The sequence below is a fragment of the Phodopus roborovskii genome, unplaced genomic scaffold, assembly GCF_943737965.1.
Source record: "Phodopus roborovskii unplaced genomic scaffold, PHOROB, whole genome shotgun sequence".
NCBI classification, from domain to species: domain Eukaryota; kingdom Metazoa; phylum Chordata; class Mammalia; order Rodentia; family Cricetidae; genus Phodopus; species Phodopus roborovskii.
In genome coordinates this window covers 7166312-7185750 of record NW_026126689.1, presented here as the reverse complement: position 1 = coordinate 7185750, position 19439 = coordinate 7166312, and the positions used below count along the sequence as shown (strand labels likewise).

Genomic DNA, 19439 nt, shown 5'->3' with positions numbered 1-19439 from the left:
CTTCCCCTCTGTGATGACGGACCACAACTTCCCCACCTCACCAGAACACGGTTCTGCTTTAAGCTATCTGAACACTCAACACTGGGGCATGCTGGGCACTGTGCACCTGCCTCCAGGGAGAGCCTGCAGCTGGAAAGGCCATGTACAGGTGCATTAAGGCACATTAAAGACATGTACATGTCCCCACGTCTGCAGAGCGACAAGCCCACTCACTCTACAGGGGGAACGAAATGTCATGTAGTTTTGGGAAAGCATGCTGCTTTGATACAATTGAAACTAAGTTCTAGGCGTCTCTGCAGATGCCCATCATTATAAGGGGCAGCCATGCTGCAGTTTCTGTCTTAGCCCTCCCTCCCCTTCATTACTCTATCACCGCCATGTTCTGCCCCCAGGAACTCGGGCCTTCCAGAAAAGCCAAATGAGATCTGTCAGAACCTCCACATTCCAGCTAAAATCTGTCACCACCCGGCTGGGGATGAAGTCAGAGTGGTCCACTTTCTTGTACCAGGACCGGATTTGCAGTCCTCTCACTAAAAAACAAAACACCTTCCGTCTCCTCCAGAAAGCTCATTTAAGCCTTCCAGCAATGCCAGCAAATGAAGCGCCCTGAAGAAAGGTCCCTCACGCTGTCTTCCCATGAGACGGCTTGCTTTTCTCTGTCTCTCTGTCCGTCTGTCTCTCTGTCCGTCTCTCTGTCTCTCTGTCCGTCTCTCTGTCTCTCTGTCCGTCTCTCTGTCTCTCTGTCCGTCTCTCTGTCTCTCTGTCCGTCTCTCTGTCTCTCTGTCCGTCTCTCTGTCTCTCTGTCCGTCTGTCTGTCTCTCTGTCCGTCTCTCTGTCTCTCTGTCCGTCTCTCTGTCTCTCTGTCCGTCTCTCTGTCTCTCTGTCCGTCTCTCTGTCTCTCTGTCCGTCTCTCTGTCTCTCTGTCCGTCTCTCTGTCTCTCTGTCTGTCTGTCTCTCTGTCTGTCTGTCTCTCTGTCTGTCTCTGTCTCTCTCAAGTCCTCTACAGACTTGAGTGGACAGATAAAACCCTTGGATTTCCTTAAACAGAAGTGTCATAGACTGGGCACAGTGAGGCACGAGCAGATGGAGCTCTAAAAGTTCAGGGCCAGGGCTATGTAGTGAGAGCTTGTCTCAAAAAAAAAAAAAAAAAAAAAAAAAAAGGAGGGAGAGAGGGAGGGAGGGAATAGTACTTCCATGACAGGAAGAGGAAGAGGAGGAGAGTCAGGACTGGAAATGAGGCTGTAACTACACTGTTTCTGTCTTTCTCAAACTCTGAACCCCTCCCTCCCTCCCCCCCACACTCACACCCCTGAAATGTTGCCCTTCCAGTCTGATTAGCAGCTGAAACAGCTGGAGACAGTACATGGGAGATGTGGCTGTGGCACTAGAGAGCTTCAGGCTGTCTTCCATCCAACTAGCTGTGTGTCCGTCCGTCCATCCCCGTCCCCCCCCCCCCCGCCCCGCCCCGACCCCGTCAGCCACAAGCAAATGCGGGAAGCTGCCCGTGCAAGCTCTCAACCTCCTCTTTGCTCTTAATTGAACTCCGGCTTTCTGAGCAGCCTAAGAAAACATCCCTCTGCAGGGTATGGGGCCTGGAACACCAGAAGTGAGGATCTCCATAGACATCATCTGTGCCAGCCCCTTATAAGGAAAGGCTTGACCCAACTCCCATCTGATTGGTGACTTCAGTCTCCCGCCATCCCCACACAAGGACAAAGTGCACTGCCAACCTCACCCTCTTCTGGGAAGCTGTCTCTCTGCAATACAATAACCAGGTGAGTGGCTGGCAAAGTGGTACAGAATCCTGCACACAACATAAAACTGCATTATTGGGGCTGGACAGCTGGCTTGACAGTTAAGAGCATTTGCTGCTCTTGCAAAGGACCCAAGTTCAATTCCCAGCAACCAAACAAAGCTCAGAAAAACTAACTACAGCTCCAAGGGAGCCAATGTCCTCTTCTGACCTCTGCTATTCACAGATGGTACACATACATACATGTAGGTAAAACATGTATGCATGTAAAGCACTAATAAATCTTTTTAAAAACTGCAGTACTGGGTGAGATTTCAGGGGGATCTGTGATCAGAGCCTGGTGTAAACTCTCCCAGCTGTAGGAGTAGTCACTGAGGTCTTTGGATAGCCAACAAGCAAGCCCTGGCAGTCTATGAACTTACTTCCATGTGCCATTTCTGAACATAGGCTGGACGCTCCAAGAGGACCCAAAGATGTTAAAAGATTTGGAGAAGCAGTCATTGTAGATCAAGCCGGTGTAGATGGAGAAGATGCCCATGAGTAGGATCAGATAACGCCCATTGAAGAAGGTGTTCCAGATCTGGCCCAGGAAAACAAAGGGTGAGTTGAGTGTCAGTGAAGAGATGTAGGAGGAGAGAGTGACATCTCCAGCATCAGTAGTGCGTGGAGAGATAGCATGATCTTGCAGACATCATATTCCCCCATGTCGGGGTGGTCCTGAGCTTATATAGGTCAGTCAGAGAATCCCTCCACTGTGCAAGCAAATCTGTAAGCCTTATGTTCTTTCAATAATGGACTGCTGTGCATGCAGAGGCCTTGTCTGCTAAGAAAGGGACTGGAAACCGGCTGTAGTCTCCTGTACCTCCCTCCCTCCGGGAGAGAAGCCTGAGCTGACCTCTGTCCCACTGTCCCAGGTCAGATCTGATTCACTAGGAGCTTTGTCTTCAGAGCTAGGCTTCTGTCTGCCACATCTCCTAGAGGAAAGCAGTTTCCAGGGATGCTGGATATGGGTACCACTCATTCTAAAGATGCTAGATTTGGGTATCATTCACTCCAAGGGTGTTGTTCACCCTAAGAACTGCTGACGTGTCCCTTTGCAACTTTAAATGTCTTCCATAGAAAATGACACCTGTTAAAAGCTTGCCATGGAAGACTGAATTGGTCACAAGACTGACCTTGCTTATGATTAACTCACAATGATGTCATGGTACTCGCTCTACCAATCCAGCCTGTGCCAAAGGACTACAGCCATCTTACAGTCTGGAACATGGCTAAAGGCATGTTTCCACTCTGTCGAGTGTATTACCATGAGCCTATCTGCCATTAACTGACTGGCAGACAAACTCCAACCTGCACAGGTTCCCATGGGCTTCTTTCTACCTTCAAAAAGTCCAAGGGGACTGTGCCAATGGCAGAGAGACTCCAAGTGAAGCATGAGCCCCCAATATCCAGGAACCCTTGGGGTTTCTTAAAAAAAAAAAAAAAAAAAAAAAAAAAAAAAGAGCCTGCCATAAACAAAGATTCATGGTATTTTAAGATAGGTTTTAAAGGAGGCTACAAATGATGTGTACTTCTTGATGGCAATTTTTGAAAAGTAATATCTGTAGATAAGCACAAACACACAAAATGGAATTATATTCAAAAGCATTCGTCATCATCTTTCTCTAGGTAGCTGGACTATCGTCCAAACTAAGTTCTACAATTAATAGGTTTTATTTTTATAATCAGAGTAAAGAAGGTTTTTTTAAAAATTAAGAGAAGGCTAAGTTTAATTCCAGCACTCCAGAGGCAGAAGCAAGCAGATCTCTTGTGAGTTTGAGACCCAGTTGACTTTAATAGTGAGATTCTGTCTCAAAATTAAAATTAATAATAATAATAATAATAATAATAATAATAATAATAATAATAACGGGGGATTGAGGTATAGTGGTGGTAGAACCCTTGCTTAGCACACACAAGTTCCTGGGCTTCTTTCTCAATACCTCCAAACAACAAAAACCAGTGCTTTGAGCTTGCCCAGCACGCATAATCTCCTGTGCAACACAGACCTGGCAAACAGTGCATGCCTGTAATCCAAGCTTCCAGAGGTAGAGACGGGAGGCTCAGAAATGAAAGGTTAACCTTGGCTACAAAGTGAGTTTGAAACCAGGCTGGGATACATGAGGCTATCTTAAAAAAAAAAAAGTTAGCCAAAGCCAAAACCCAATGTCTTGTTTTGCCACAGACAAAATGCCAACAGAGCTGATAAACTTACTGCAGCAAGCCGCCTTCTTCAAAAGCTTTATGTTGAATTAGGCTACTGATTTTTTTGAAACAAGGTTTCTCTATGTAGCCCTGGCTGTCCTGGGCTATGGAGACCAGACTGGCCTTGAACTCAGAGATCCACCTGCCTCTGCCTCCAGAGTGCTGGGACTAAAATCAAAGACTTTGTATCTTTTCCTTGTTTTTCACAAAACCATGTTATTCTTTATGGTGACAATCACGCATTTTTAAAAGGTTCTTATGTTTAGGCCACATGTGTTCAGATGTCTAAGGAGGTCAGAAGAGGGAGTTGGGTCCCCTGGAGCTAGAGTCACAGGTGGTTGTGAGTTTTTTTGCTTTTGTTTTTTGTTTAAGACAAGGTCTCGCTGCTCCCTGGAACTCACTATGCAGGCCAGACTGGCCGCGAACTCACGGAGATCTTCCTGTCTCTTCCTCCCAAATGTTAGAATGAAAGGCGCTAGCCAGCACCACAAACGCCTCACATGCACATCTTAGCGTTTCCCCTCTAGGAACACTGGCTGACCACCCACCTCATTGGTACTCTTCTGAGCCAGCAAATGCTTCTCATTCACGACCATCCACAGGGCTGCCATCAGCATCACCATTCCGTGGCCACAGTCTCCAAACATCACAGCAAACAGGAAGGGGAAGGTGATGATAGTGTAGGGAGCTGTAGGGGTGACATTCACATCTGAGGCCCCTGAGTGGGTCCCCATCCCCCCAACCAAGATCAGTCAGGAGAGGCCCCTCCAGCAGCTGGCAGGTTCCCACAAGCCTTCCGGATTATCTTTCCCAACACCTCCACACAATGCAATGCAATACTGACATGGTTCCCACGTGCCCGAGCTACCCCCAAGAGCAGATTCTATCTCACTTTATGCCAGGATTGGAGTCGGGAGTCTTATACAGGTGACTCAAGCTTCAAGCTTCCCACGGTCACTAATGCAGATGGCATTTGTAATGGTTGATTTTGACTGCTTGCTGGACTGGATCGGTGAAGTACCTCTGGGTGTTTCTTCTGTGAAGGCATTCCCAGAAAGGATGAGATCCTGAGAGCTCTGGCCTAACCACCGAATGAGTCCTCTGATGGATTCATACGCTGGTGGCGTTGGGAAGGGGTGAAAAGGGATGGGTAACTGGAAGGCTGTGGTCTGGGGCATCTGCAGGGGACAATCCCTGAGCTGGCCTTCAGCATCGGCTCTCCCATCATAGACTGGATCCGCATTCGTTTGAGGAAGTAGGTCACTGGTTGGGACTTGTGCTAGCTAGAGTTTTGGCAACTTGACACTAGACTCACTCTGGGAAGAAAAAGCCTCCATCAGATTGGCTATCAGGCCAAGTCTGCAGGGCATTTTCTCCTTTTTTTCTCCCTAGGATTTTTACATTATTATTTAATATATTTTCTTATTTTACCTCTCCCTCCCACCCTTCCATGCTCCCCACTGACCCCCCCCATCCACTCCCCAGGGAGGGCGAGGCCTTCCATGAGAGATCATCAAAATCTGTTAAGTCATTTGAAGTAGGGCCTAGACCCGCCCCGATGTCTCTAGGCTAAGGGAGTATCCCTCCATGAGGAATGTGCACTGGGGATACATCCTGGTTCCACTGCCAGAGGCCCCATAGACTGCCCAGTCCTCCTGGCTGACACCCACATTCAAGGGCCCTGGTTTGGTCCCAAGCTGGTTCCCCAGCTGTCAGACTGGGGTCCATGAGCTCCCGCTTGTCAGGTCAGCAGTTTCTGTGAGTTTTCCCAGCATGGTCTTGACCCCTTTACTTATCACTCCTCCCTGTCTGAAACTGGATTCTAGGAGTTTGGCTCAGTGCTTAGCTGTGGGTGTCTGCTTCTGCTTCCATCAGCTACTAGATGAAGGCTCTAGGATGGCATATAAGGTAGTCATCATTTTTATTATCGGGGAAGGGCATTTCAGGTAGCCTCTCCACCACTATTGCTCAGATTCCTAGTTGGGGTCATCCTTGTAGATCTCTGGACATTTCCCCAGTGCCAGATTTCTCTTTAACCCTGTAACGGCTCCCTCTAGTGGTGTGTCTCTTTTCTTGCTCTCCTCTAATCATCTCCCCACTCCACTCAGTCTTCCTGATCCCTCATGTTCTCCTCCCCCTCCTCCCCCTCCTCTTCCTCCTACTTTCTTCCTCTCTCCTCCCCGCCCCCATGCTCCCAATTTGTTCAGGGCCTCTTGTCCCTTTCCCCTTCACTGGGGGACCATGTATGTCTCTTGTTTCCTAGCTTCTTTGGAGGTATGGATTGTATTCTGGTAAATCTTTGCTGTATGTCTGTATGTGAGTGAGTGCATACCATGTTTGTCTTTCTGGGCCTGGGTTACCTCCATTTGCCTTCGAATTTCAAGATTCCATTGTTTTTTTTTTTTTTCCTGCTGAATAGTACTCTACTGTGTACATGCACCACATTTTCTGTATCCATTATTTGGTTGAGGGCCATCTAGGTTGATTCCAGGTTCTGGCTATTTTTGGTTGTGAGCCTAGCCTTTAACGGCTGAGCCATCTCTCCAGCCCCAGGGTTCTGGCTATTACAAATAATGCTGCTATGAACATAGTTGAACAGATGTCCTTATATGAATGTGCATCTTTTGGGTATATACCTAAGAGTGGCATTGCTGGATCTTGAGGTAGACCAATTCCCATTTTCCTGAGGAGCTGCCATACTGATCTTCAACATGGCTATACAAGTTTGCACTCCCACCAGCAGTGGAGGAGTGTTCCCCTTTCTCCACATCCTCTTCAGCATAAGTCATCATTAGTGTTTCTAATTTTAGCCATTCTGACAGGAGTAAGATGGTATCTCAGAGTTGTTTTGATTTGCATTTCCCTGATAGCTAAGGATGTTGAGCATTTTCTTAAGTGTCTTTCAGCCATTTTAGATTCCTCTATTGAAATTTCTGTTTAGTTCTGTACCCCAATTTTTAATTAAATTATTTGGTGTTTTGCTGACTAGCTTATTGAGTTCTTTATATATTTTGGAGATCAGGCCTCTGTCAGATATGGGGTTGGTGAAGATGTTTTCCCAGTCTGTGGGCTGCTATTTGGTCTTGTCGACTGTGTCCTTTGCCTTACAGAAGCTTCTCAGTTTCAGGAGGTCCCATTTATTAATTGTAGGTCTCAATGTCTGTGCTTCTAGTGTTTTGTTCAGGAAGCAGCCTCCTGTACCAATTCCTTCAAGGGTACCTCCCACTTTCTTTTCCAAGAGGTTCAGTGTGGCTGGATTTATGTTGAGGTCTTTGATCCATTTGGACTTAAGTTTTGTGCATGGAGATAGATATGGATCTATCTGCAGTCTTCTACACACCAGTATCCTGTTATGCCAGCACTATTTGAAGATACTTTTAACTTCTTTGCCAAAAATCAGGTGTTTGTAGGTGTATGGGTTAATATCAGGGTCTTTGATTCTATTCCATTGGTCTACCTGTCTGTTTTTGTGACAATACCAAGCTGTTTATTACTATAGCTCTATAGTAGAGCTTGAAGTTAGAGATGGTGATGCCCCCGGAAGTCTCTTTATTGGACAGAACTGTTTTGGCTATCCTGGGACTTTTGTTTTCCCATATAAAGTTGAGTATTGTCCTTTCAAGGTCTGTGAAGAATTGTGCTGGGATTTTGATGGGGATTGCATTGACAGGGATTGCCATTTTTACTATGTTGATCCTACCTACGGCAGATCTTTCCATTTTCTGGTATCTTCTTCAATTTCTTTCTTTAAAGACTCAAAGTTCTTGTTATACAGGTCTTTCACTTGAGAAGGCCCTGACCACCGGTATCACCCTGATGTATAAGAAAGTAAGCTGAACAAGCCATGAGGGGCAAGGCAGTAAGGAGCCTCTGCTTCAATTCCTGCTTCAATCCCTTCATGATGAGCTACAACCATAAACTGAAATCAATCCTTTCTTCCCAAGGTGGCTTTCCGTCACAGTGTTTATCACAGCCATAAAAAAATCAAACTAAGGTAAGACTCCTACTGTGCCCCTGATCCCTTCCCATGCTACCCTTTCCCAGCATGCTTCTACAGCCATGATGCTCTGCCCAAGGACCAAGCAACCTTGGACTGAGCACTCTAAAGCCGTGAGCCAAGATAAATCTTCCTCCCTGTGGGGGTCTGAAGGACTAACGTCCCCCACAGGCTCACATTTTTGAGCATTGGGTCACCCGTTGGCGGTACTATTTTTTTGGGAAGATTATAGAAGGATGGGAGGAGTATTGTCACCGGGGCATGGGCATTAGATTATATAGCCTTGCCCCAATTCCTGGTCTCTTTCTGTTTCCTGTGTGCAGGTGAAATGTGGTTCCCCCAAGCTTCCTGTTCCTACTGCCATGCCTACTCTGCCTGCTGCCATGCATGATACACTCTTCCTCTGGAACCATGGACTGAAATAAACTCTTGCTTCCCTAAGTTTCCTTTGGTCAGGGCATTTATGACAGCAATGGGAAGTACTCATAGAATCCCACCTCCCCAAAGCTGCTCATGGAGGTTTTTAGCCAGTGTTGGGAAAGTGGCTAAGCACAGGACCGTGTCTGACTGCTATGCCCTTTTCAATACCATATTTGCTCTGTCTCCCACACAGGCACAGCACCAGCTGTTACTCACAGACATCATGACCAGCCGAAGCCCCGAATTACTGGTCAAGTTAGAGAAGACTCAGGCTGCAGAACTGCTATGGAACATCTGGTCTACCCCTGTTTTACCAACCAGGCCATCATGGCCACACAGGACAAGGCAGGATCTAGTCTTCTGATCCCCAGAGTCCTGTGCATCCTTGTCTTTCTCACACAGTAACTTCAGGATCGTAAAGACGCTAAGGGCCTTGGCTGACTTGGAGAAGAAAATGAAAGCTAGGGTTGGCTGCCATTTAAGAGTCAGATGTGGTTATCACACAGTGATTTGTACACTCAGTGCTCAGGGGACAGAAAAACGGGGATCATGAGTTCAAGGCTGCCAATGGGAACCTGACACTAAACAAAAACATACTCAATGAAGGGTGAGAACAAAAAAGTGCATCTTCTGTGAATGAGCATTTACAACGAGAACACAGCATCAGGAAACCAAATGAGGTCACAGAATGCCATGGTGCAATTCGACTCACCTCCCGAATACTGAAAGGCACACCTAGTAATTTTCAGTTTTGTGCTACCTCATTGTGTGACATCAGAGCCTTACCTGGGTTCATCTCTCTGTAGCTACCCACACCATATGCATCGACAATGTTCTGGAAGCCAGCTGTGAATTTATTAGTCCTGTTGAAGGTGGGAGGGTCTGACTTAGTTTCCACTTCTGTCATGATGGGGACCATGGAGGAGCCACTGAGTTCCTGCAGAGAGAGCAGGTGACTGATTTGTGTGCATGACAGCTCAGTGCTGGCCCACAGGTCTGGACATGAACTCGGGACATCTCTTGACCTCCCTGAGACCCATGACCCCATCTCTGAAAGGCACATGTGTCTCAATACTTACCGACTATCTCTTACATGAGTGTATCAAAGGGCAGAGACTGACCTGGTTCTCTGGCCGTCCTCCACCCCCACCACACACACACACACACACACACACTCACCACAGACACACCACACACACACACACTCTCACACAGAGACACTCACACACACACTCACCACAGACACTCACACTCACCACAGACACACATACCACACACTCATACACACACACCACACATGCTCACACCACACACACACTACACACTTGCTCACACACCACACACACACACTTACACACTCACAACCACACACATTACACATACATGCTCACACTCACCCACCACACTCACACACACACTCCTCCAGTACACACTCACACACACACACACACACACACACACCTCTAGGCTCTCTATTCTTCCTCCTCTCTTCAGAGCTCAGCCATGTTGCTAACTCATCCTCATCTTTCAAGCAGCACCAACCCTGTCCCACATCTCTTGTGCAACTGCTGGATAGGTTTCCCTGACTCAGCAGCTCTAGAACCCCCACTCCTACAGCAGAATCCCCAACTTGCCGCTGCCAGGTCCTCCTGCCCTCTGCCTCTTCCCAGAGCCTCCATTCCAGCTCAAAACTTTTCCCTCCTGAACCCTAGCCAGGCCTCACCACCTTCCCCAGCCGAGATCCCTTCTGTTAACCCACCCACCCTGCTCAGTCATGTCTAGACTAAAACAAACCAAAGGGCTTGTTCTTCAAAGACTTCGCACAGTCTAAAGAGTGAAGTCAAACACGTTAGTGTCACTAACGGCTTCCTTACGAGGTTGACTTAACCCTCCGTCGACACCTTCACAACTTACTCCTCATGGAGACCAAGACCACAAAAGCCACCTCCTCCATTTGCCCAAGCCCTCAGTGACCGGCAGAGGTGCCCTCAGTGGGCTCTACCAACTAAAGGCATCGTTAGAGTTAGTCTCAGTTCACCTGAGGCAGACCTCAAGACAAACCCCAGTTTAGACATGAGGAAGCAGACACAGCAGGGCTAAGAAACTGTTCCAGGTCAGAAAGCAAGTGGAGGAGTTCCCACTGTATTGTTAAGGGGAACAGGAACCCCATCCTTAGCAGCAATGTCCAAAGCCGCCTCTCCTTCCTGTCCGCACCCCATGGCATCTGACACATGGCCAGCAGGACGCAGGGGAAGGACCGCGGATGATGGCGACAGTACCCAACGCCTGGTCTATCTTCACACTTCCTTCTGCCTCCCTCTCCTGTCTGGGGAAGCACCTGTGACAGACATTCCAGGGAGTTGAAAAAACTGCTCTAGCCAGCCGTGTAGGAAGCCTGGCCCAGGAAGACATGAAGACAGGGAGGGTCTCCTGTATCCCAGGGCTGTCCTTGAAATACTATTCCTCAAGGGTGACCTTGAACTTCAGATCCTTCTGTTTCTGCTTCTCGAGTATGGGGGGATATAAGCGTGTCCCCCACACTGTGCTGTATCGTCAGTCCAATTCCTTCCCCAGTGGTGTGGCACGACCTCCCTATGGCCCGGCTCTCCCCGTCTGCAGTGAAAATGCTTCTGAAGCACAGGCAGGACAGGGCCACTCTGGCATAGAATAAAATTGTGCCCCTCACTGCTAAACTGGCTCAGGAGGGAAGGATGTCTGCCACCTGAGTGCAATTCCTGGACTGAACATGGTGGCAGGAGAGAATCCACTCAGACAAGTTGTTCTCAATCTCCACACGCACGCTCACGCACACACACCACACCACATACACACACCACACCACACACACCACACCATACCACACACACCACACACACACACACACACACACACACACACACACACACACACACACACACACACACACACACACACACACACACACCACACACACACACACCACACACACACACACCACACACACACACACCACACCACACACACCACACACACACACACACACACACCACACACACACACACACACACACCACACACACACACCACACACACACACACCACACCACACACACCACACCACACACACACACCACACACACACACCACACACACACACCACACCACACCACACACACACACACACACACCACACACACACCACACACACACACCACACACACACACACCACACCACACACACACACACACCACACACACACACACACACCACACCACACACACCACACCACACACACCACACACACACACACACACACACCACACCACACACACACCCCACACACATACACCACACCACACACACACAGAGTTAAATACAATAAATGTTTTATTCCTCCTCTTACACTGTTCTGAGGACCTCAGGATCTTTCCCAATCCATCTTACACCTGCCCTACCCACTTCTCCCTACTCCTACCCTGCCCCCGCCCTGCCCCTTCCCTGCTCACTGAGCACTCTGCTTCTCGACGCCTCCAGAAAACACCCCTGCTCGGCCCATCTGAGCAAAATGCATAATTTTAAAGATGCCCCTTCTGTGAGCTTGGGAAAGCTTGAGTGACAAAAACCCCCTCTGCACTGACGTCCTGGGCCTCCGATTTACCATGTCCTCTGTGCCTAGGGTTCCCTCCTCGGGAATGTGGGCAGCTCCCACCTCCTTGGCCATTTTCACTACACGCTCTGCCTTCAGACCCTTAGAGCTCTACCTCACAGTCCCCAGGGCCCTGGACAGCATCTGCTCTGATTGCCACCTGCTCAGGGGCTTGCCTGGCAACAGCTGCCAGAGTCCCCTCCTCTTACCAGATGGGCCACCTGCCTAGCAGGAAGTCTTCCCAGCTAGACCCCTACCGGTCAGACCACCTTCCCTCCACCCAGTGGGGTCACCACCCTGAAAGTCCAAGCAAGTGCATAACTCCCCAGCAGGAACCAGTCACCCCGCCCTCTCGCCACCACAGAGCCCATTCCCATTTTTTGTGGTTCACTCTGGCCTACACGGCTTTGCCTGGGATGAGGCATCTCCCTGCCCGGGCTTAGATGGCACTGTGACTTTTCTTGCCTCTCCAGAACCAAACGTCAGCTCCCGGCACTCTGTGGGCTGGGGCTCACTCTTTCATCAGAGAGGTCAGACCAGCTCCTCTCCCATGATGCCCCTCATTCCCCTCACCCACCACTGACAGCAGCCAGCCAGCACAGGCTCAGGGGCATGTGCGGCTCCTCTATCCTTCTAGAAAGTCTACTGGGGCAGGGCCGCATCCACCCAGGGACTCTGAATCAACTGTGCCCAGTGAAAGTGTGGCAGATGAGCGAGGAGGTAACTAAACACTGCATACACTTGGGGCTGCAGCTGGCATGCTGAACCACGTGTGCTTTGAGCCCCTGGTACAAGGGCTTGGGTGTTTTGTCTCTCTAGCTAGCCTGTGCCGCTGTAAGGTGACAGGCGGCACCTAAGACAGGGATAGGGTATGGTTGGGAAAGGCATGGTTTTAGATGGGATATAGGTAGATTAGCCTATCTTTCTTGTAAATTATTTTAATGATCGTGAGATATTAGTATTATATAGCTTACATTGTTATAGATTCTAATATGGTAACCTATGTAAAGTTTATATTCCCTCCCCGGAAAAGCTGTATATTATATTCTGTAGTAGTGTGTAAAAGCCTTCCGTTTATGACGTGTGAAAACTATCACTGCAGCTGGTGGAATGTAGCTCATGAGCGCTCAAATGTCCCCACTGAAGATGAGTATCACAAAGAAATAGTGACAGTTTTTCAATTGCTGAAGGAACAAGAGAAGGCAGTTTCTCTTCTGTGCCTTAGGACCTAGTTAAGAATCAAAGGTACAAGGACGGGGACATAGTCTAATACCTGCCTAGCACGCTGTGAGTTCTGGGTTCAGCCCCCAGCACTGGATAAATCAGGTGTAGTGATGCATGCCTGGAGTCAGAAGTTCAAGGTCAGCCAGGTAGTGGTGGCACACACTTTAAACCCCAGCTCTCTGGACACAAAGGCAGGAGGATCTCTATGAGTTCAAGGCTGGCCTGATCTACAGAGTGAGTTCCAAGACAGCCAGGACCACACAGAGAAACCCTGTCTCAAAAAATAAAGTTTAAGTTCATCTTCCGTTACATAGAGTTTGAGGCTAAGTATGTGAAACACAGACTCACTTTTTTAGTGCGCTCAGTTCACAACCCCAAGCAAGATGAACAGGCTGGGGAGGCCGGATGTGCTTTGCCTCCCATCCCCAGCCGCCCCAGCCACCCCAGCCGCTCACCATGCCTTGCTCCAGGGCCTTCTTGATGTTTCTGGTGTCTGCCACGGGGAACCAGATCTCGGCGATGATGCACTGCTGAGTGACATCGATATTGCACATGTTCAGGACGTGGTAGACCGCCTTCATCTTCTGCACTTTGATGACCCAGGAGTGCCAGCTGGTGGCTGCTTCCTGCAGTAGGCGCTGTCGGTGAGACTCTGTCTGGGTAATGACCTGGGCAAAAAACAAAAGCAGAGAAAACGATGAGCATTCATGGGGGTACTTGACTCGATGGCAAAAATGGGGGATCATCTGCCACAGTGGCTTCCCTGCCCTGGAAAGAACCCAAGGTTAGACCCTATGAACACAGACCTTTCTCCTCATGGTGCTTATAAAATTTAGTTGATAGAATTACAGTCCCTGTTTTGACAAATAAAATGGGGTCATCTTTTCCAGTCACCTTTCATATGGCTATTGTAGCTGTTATAAAAGACAGATCATGAACGTAAGAGCTGTAAAATCAACAGGCCTGCACAAGTGTCTTGAGTGTCTAATGCGACCCGGCCTGAGGTGCGTAAGATCACCTTGACACGGATATACGTTCATTAACCTTACAACAAAGCTCACAAGAACTCAGTGCACTCCTCACAAGCCATCTCACACACACACACACACACACACACACACACACACACACACACACGATTAAAAAAAGGTCCTGCTCACAGGCGGGATTGAATCCTAGAATCCCAGTATATAGGAATTGAGGGTGGATTCAGCCATTGGAGCCCATGCCTATGCAAGCCTGTTTCTTGCCTTACACACCGCCAGAAGGAGCTGCCAGACACTGGAGGGAGCCTCAGATTCATCCTTGGCCATGAGGGAACAGAAGGGGGAAGTGGGTCTGTCAGTCTGTCAGGGTCTGTCAGTCTGTCAGAACTTCCCCAGATCCCTGAACACAGCTGCCCAAGTCACACTGCACTACACGCACTGCATCCCCGAGGGCCACATCACACAGCATTTGCATAAAGAGGGATCACCCTAAGGAAAGAGCTGCTGTGACAGTGGCTAGCATGGAATAGAGACATTCTGGGGCAGTAAAGGTGTCTGCTAGCCAAAGGCTTTTTAAACACACACGGCCGATGTTGTGGCGTACACCTGTAACTCCAGCACTTAGGAGTTGACATGAGTTCAAGACAAGCCTGGATTGTGTAAAAACAGCAACCTACCTAGGGCTACGCAGCAAGACCAAGTCTCAAAAATGAATAAATAAAACCTACTTTCTAAACCTATACACCGAAGATTTAAGTTGTACTAGCCTATCCAGGAGCCATGTGCAGCTTTTGGAATCGAAATTTAATAAAACTTAAGTAGTGGCCTGGGCAATGGTCTCTGCTCCTGCCTTGCAATGCCAACGTGAGTTCAATTCCCAGAACTCACTTAAAAGTAGCAGATACTTGCCGATCGATGGTGGTTGCGCACGCCTTTAATCCCAGCACTGGGGAGGCAGAGGCAAGTGGATCTCTCTGAGTTCAAGGCCAGCCTGGTCTGAGGAGGTAGAGACCAGATTCCTGGGGCCTGCTGGCCAGTGAGCCTACCTAACTGGGGAGCACATGCAACGGTGCACACAGATAAACACATTGTGTGTGTGTGTGTGTGTGTGTACACGTGCGCGTGTAAAATTTAAATAGCAACCAAAGAGTCCCTTGTGTTTCAAGAGCTCAACAGCCATAACTACACTGCTTGAGAGAGTGGGCTACAGAGCACTGTGTAGAATATACCATCAGATCGAGGGCCCCGAGTGGGCTGCAGAGCACTGTGTAGAACACACCATCAGATCGAGGCCCCGCCGACCTCAACCACCATTTTCCATGCTGCCGCCATTCAAGCGTGCTCTAACCCCAGACACACGTGGTGTCGCCGGGGATGATGACAGACCTTTCCAAGGAAGTGTATCTGGGATGCCTCAAGCATTCACAAGGAGAAACTGGACTGGGCACAACAATTCAGTAAGGCCAAACTGGTTGCTCCACTTGGGTTGGCTGATGAGTGGGGTTGCAGACTCATCGGCAAAGTCTGGCCATGAAGGACTCCTTTCATCAGATTAGGGCGGACGCCTCCAGGTGAACTGGGGCTGTGGTCCCTTCTAAACTGAGCGTGTGACAGGCATGCAGAATTGTCCGCTCCGGCTCTCTGAGCACTGCACTCTAATTGTGCAATCTGCTGCAGTTCTAACCAGAATCGCAAGGCAAACATTCCAGGCAGGGCCCTGGGGACAGGACTCACAAGGAGAGGGCAGGGCCCCCATCAGCTCCCGGCCTGAAGCCCTCACTCACGGTGATTAAGTCTTCCAGCCTCACATTGACACTGGCCAGCATCTCTGTGCGCTCAGCTGCAGGCTCTGGGCAGGGGTAGATGGTAGCACGAAACCTGTGTTTAACACATTGAAAGGATACACGAGTTACTACAGAAAGGCTTCTAAAAACCCCTTTCCTACCAGGCCATGCCCGTGCAGTCATCAGAAAATGATTCAGAACAGCTGGGCACAGTATACCTCTAGCCTATAATCCCAGCATTTAGAAGGTGGCAAAAGCATTGCAATCTCAAAGCTTCTACAGAGGGAAGTAAGGCCAACTTAGGGTCTACCTCAATGGAACAGTGCTTCCCAACATGAGTTGAGGTCCTGGGCTCAATCCCCCAAGACAAAACTCATACATGCACTCGAAGGAATGAACATGCACAGGTAAAATTAAGATCCTTCTACAGAAAGAGCTGAGCCATGGTGATCACTTTCTCCTTTTCCACTAATTGTTTTTCAGTGCTAATGAATCGAACCCAGGGCCTCTAACACATCAGGCAAGGGCCCTCCCACCACGCTCCAGCTCCAGCCGGAGTCTGCCCATTCAACAGCAAGAGCAGAACAAGATATAACCTGAAACTGGCTGTTTCTACTTTGTGTCACGTTTATAACTCCTTAGTTCCCTTCTCCCTGTTCATAGTCTCACAACTATTGATAGTCAGCTGCATTTCCAGCATCATCTTAAAAGGCCTTCAGAAAGTTATTCTAAAATCCTAGTGGTCCTCAAAGGGGACGTGTCATTCTGCAGGGCAGAGCTTTTTACCCACTCCCAACCCAACCATCATGACAGAGCGTGACAGTCTCTCACCCATCACAGATCTTCTTGATTTTCAGCCTGAGCTGTTCTCCTTGATAAAATATGATGAATATATTCTTTTTAATTTCTTCTTTCTGGAATATCAAGGGAAAGATTATTTTCCTGCCTTCCTTTTCCAGGGATGGGGATGGAACCCTGGAGCAAACACTCTCCCACTGAGCTATACCCTGGCAGAACACAACCTATAAAAACAGAAGGCCTCAAAGTAACAGCTGCACTACTTTCTACATGGTGAAGGCCACAGCTGGGCTTTGGAGTCTGCTCTAACCCCCACAGGGGAGAGCACGCTCACAGCTAAGGAAACAACCCCAAGAGGGGCTAGGATATTTCAGGGTTCAGAGCAGCATCGGCTAGCCTGGGCATCCAAAGCAGCTGTAAACATCGGCATGTCCCAAATAAGTCTATCTTTGACACTCAAAGGGACAGCTATGACTAAGGTTTGACTCACAGCTACTGACAAGGTGCCCTTACGAACACGAACACCACTTAGGCTGGGTGTGGTGGCACACGCCTTTAATCCCAGCACTCTGAGGAACACAGAGGCCAGGTGAATGTCATAAGTTTCAGGCCAGTCAGGACTAAGCAATGGGACCCTGTCTTAAAACAAAGGAACAAAGAAACAAAAACAAAAACAAAAGCCACTGCTTAAACTATGTTTCAGGCTAGAAGTAGCTCAGAGCCTGAGCACTTACCCAGCTAGTGCCCAGCCTTGCATTTAATCCTCAGAAACGCAAAAAAACAACTTATTTGTGAAGAGGCAAGTCATGATCTGAAGCAGTACCATCTGTTTGTTGTTGGTTTTCATTTTCATTTGAGGGGTGAGGGAAAACTATAAAACATGCTGTTGAAGGCTACAACCCCATCAATTCATCGCATAGCACTCGGGGTCCCAGAATCAGGTGCCACCTCAGAGAGAAGCCACTTGTCAGGTCCAGAAAGTGTCAGGAAAATGTCACACACCCTTCAAGCCAGAAAGCCTATATTTCTTGGGTTCATATTATAGAACTAATTCACTAGGAAGTAAAAATCCTTGTGTATAATCCCAGGGCAAAGAAGATGAGGAAGAAGGTATTGAGTTAAAGCCAGACCGGGGATACATCGTCTCCAAACTACTACCACCACCAAATTCAGGAGCAGAGATGCAGGTGCTAGGTAGGGTCATTGGAAACAAATGTCCAGAGCATCATTGATATCCCTCACAGCAAAATGGGTAGACATGATCATAGAAACAGGATAGGGACATTTCAGGATTGCTGGAAACATCTGCTTTACACATCTAGATCCGCTAGAACCAGGGATCCATTCTGGCTTCCGGCACCTGCCACACATCCATGATCATCTTTCTCCAGACATTCTCTATATGAATAATCTCTCCCACCAAGATGCCCACATGTCAAAACTTGATTGTAAAGTGACAATTCAATGTCACAATTTAAAATAACCACAGAAACCGGGCATGGTTGGTTGGCCTTTGCCTGTGATCCCAATACTTGGGCACCACAGACAGAAGATCAGCACTTCAAGGCCTGCCTCTGCCACATGGACAATTCAAAGCCAGTCTAGGATACATGAGACTTTATCAGAAACAAAAATAAAACAAAATCACACACGAACAAGAAGGACTAAAGAATGCATAGGTAGGATTATGGGTAGAAATTGTGTTATTTAACAAAAAAGCAGAAAAATCACTTCCATATAAAATTGTAACTGCCTATAGTTAGAGAAAAGCACTTCAAGAAGATAGTTAAAATATACTGGTATACTTACTGAAGAGTTTTTTGAACATTTTAACAGTCAATCACAGGAAAGCGCATGAACATTGTCCCCCACTACCACAAATTATTGAGTCGAGTTTCTCACCCTGGGGCCAGCACAACCCACACCCAGTGTGTAAGCCTGGGAAAACCCTGGCTTCTCTTCCCCAGATAACTGTATTTATTTTTTTGTTTTCTTTTTACTTCAATTATGGCTCTTTTTTTTTTTAAATCAAATGAAATTTAAGATTAATGTTTTGAGCATCTAATCTGGAAGATTACAGACTTTTGGCTTCTGGGAGTGAAGGGATACGTGGGTTTAAACATTAATTAGAAGGGCGGAGGAAAGCAATTAGCTTATGGAATTAACAGCAACAAGTGTGTAGCCTCCCGGGAAGAACCTTCTCGCTGGATGCCTGTGGGCTGTGGGCAGCTGCTGTCCATCTATCCTATCAACTTCATCGAGGAGGCTAAAGAGCTGTAGCCCTCAGGCTCCACCCCAGCCCCATCCCAGGTGACTCTGCAACCTGTGTACACACACACACACACACACACACACACACTTGAGAAACAGACTCCATGGTTCTGGGACCGTGTGTGGTGAAAATAGCTTTGCCACTCATGGTATTTATATAGTAAGTCTCTAGAAACAAGATGCCACACACACTTGAGGAATGAACCAATTATGAAGGGCCATGAAAAACTGGTCCTTAGACGGACCCTTCAAATGTACTAAGCTTAAAAGGTGGGAGGGAGAGGGGATGAAATAAGACGTAAGACGGGGAAAGGGGGAAGAGAGGCGGCGAGGGAGG

The 19439-nt window shown here is 48.2% G+C and overlaps 1 protein-coding gene across 3 annotated transcripts in view; it reads right to left on the bottom strand.

Moving 5' to 3' along the window:
• The window catches only part of Atp6v0a4 (ATPase H+ transporting V0 subunit a4), a 77786-nt gene that overhangs the window by 18169 nt on the left and 40178 nt on the right, over positions 1-19439 (bottom strand). For all 3 annotated transcript variants that reach the window (XM_051174638.1, XM_051174641.1, XM_051174639.1), the window contains exons 8-13: positions 16865-16947; positions 16034-16127; positions 13719-13931; positions 9201-9351; positions 4546-4685; positions 2176-2333 (exon numbers count right to left, since the gene is read on the bottom strand). In XM_051174638.1, the coding sequence (XP_051030595.1) occupies positions 2176-2333; positions 4546-4685; positions 9201-9351; positions 13719-13931; positions 16034-16127; positions 16865-16947 (839 nt within the window). The remainder of the gene's footprint in view (positions 1-2175; positions 2334-4545; positions 4686-9200; positions 9352-13718; positions 13932-16033; positions 16128-16864; positions 16948-19439) is intronic.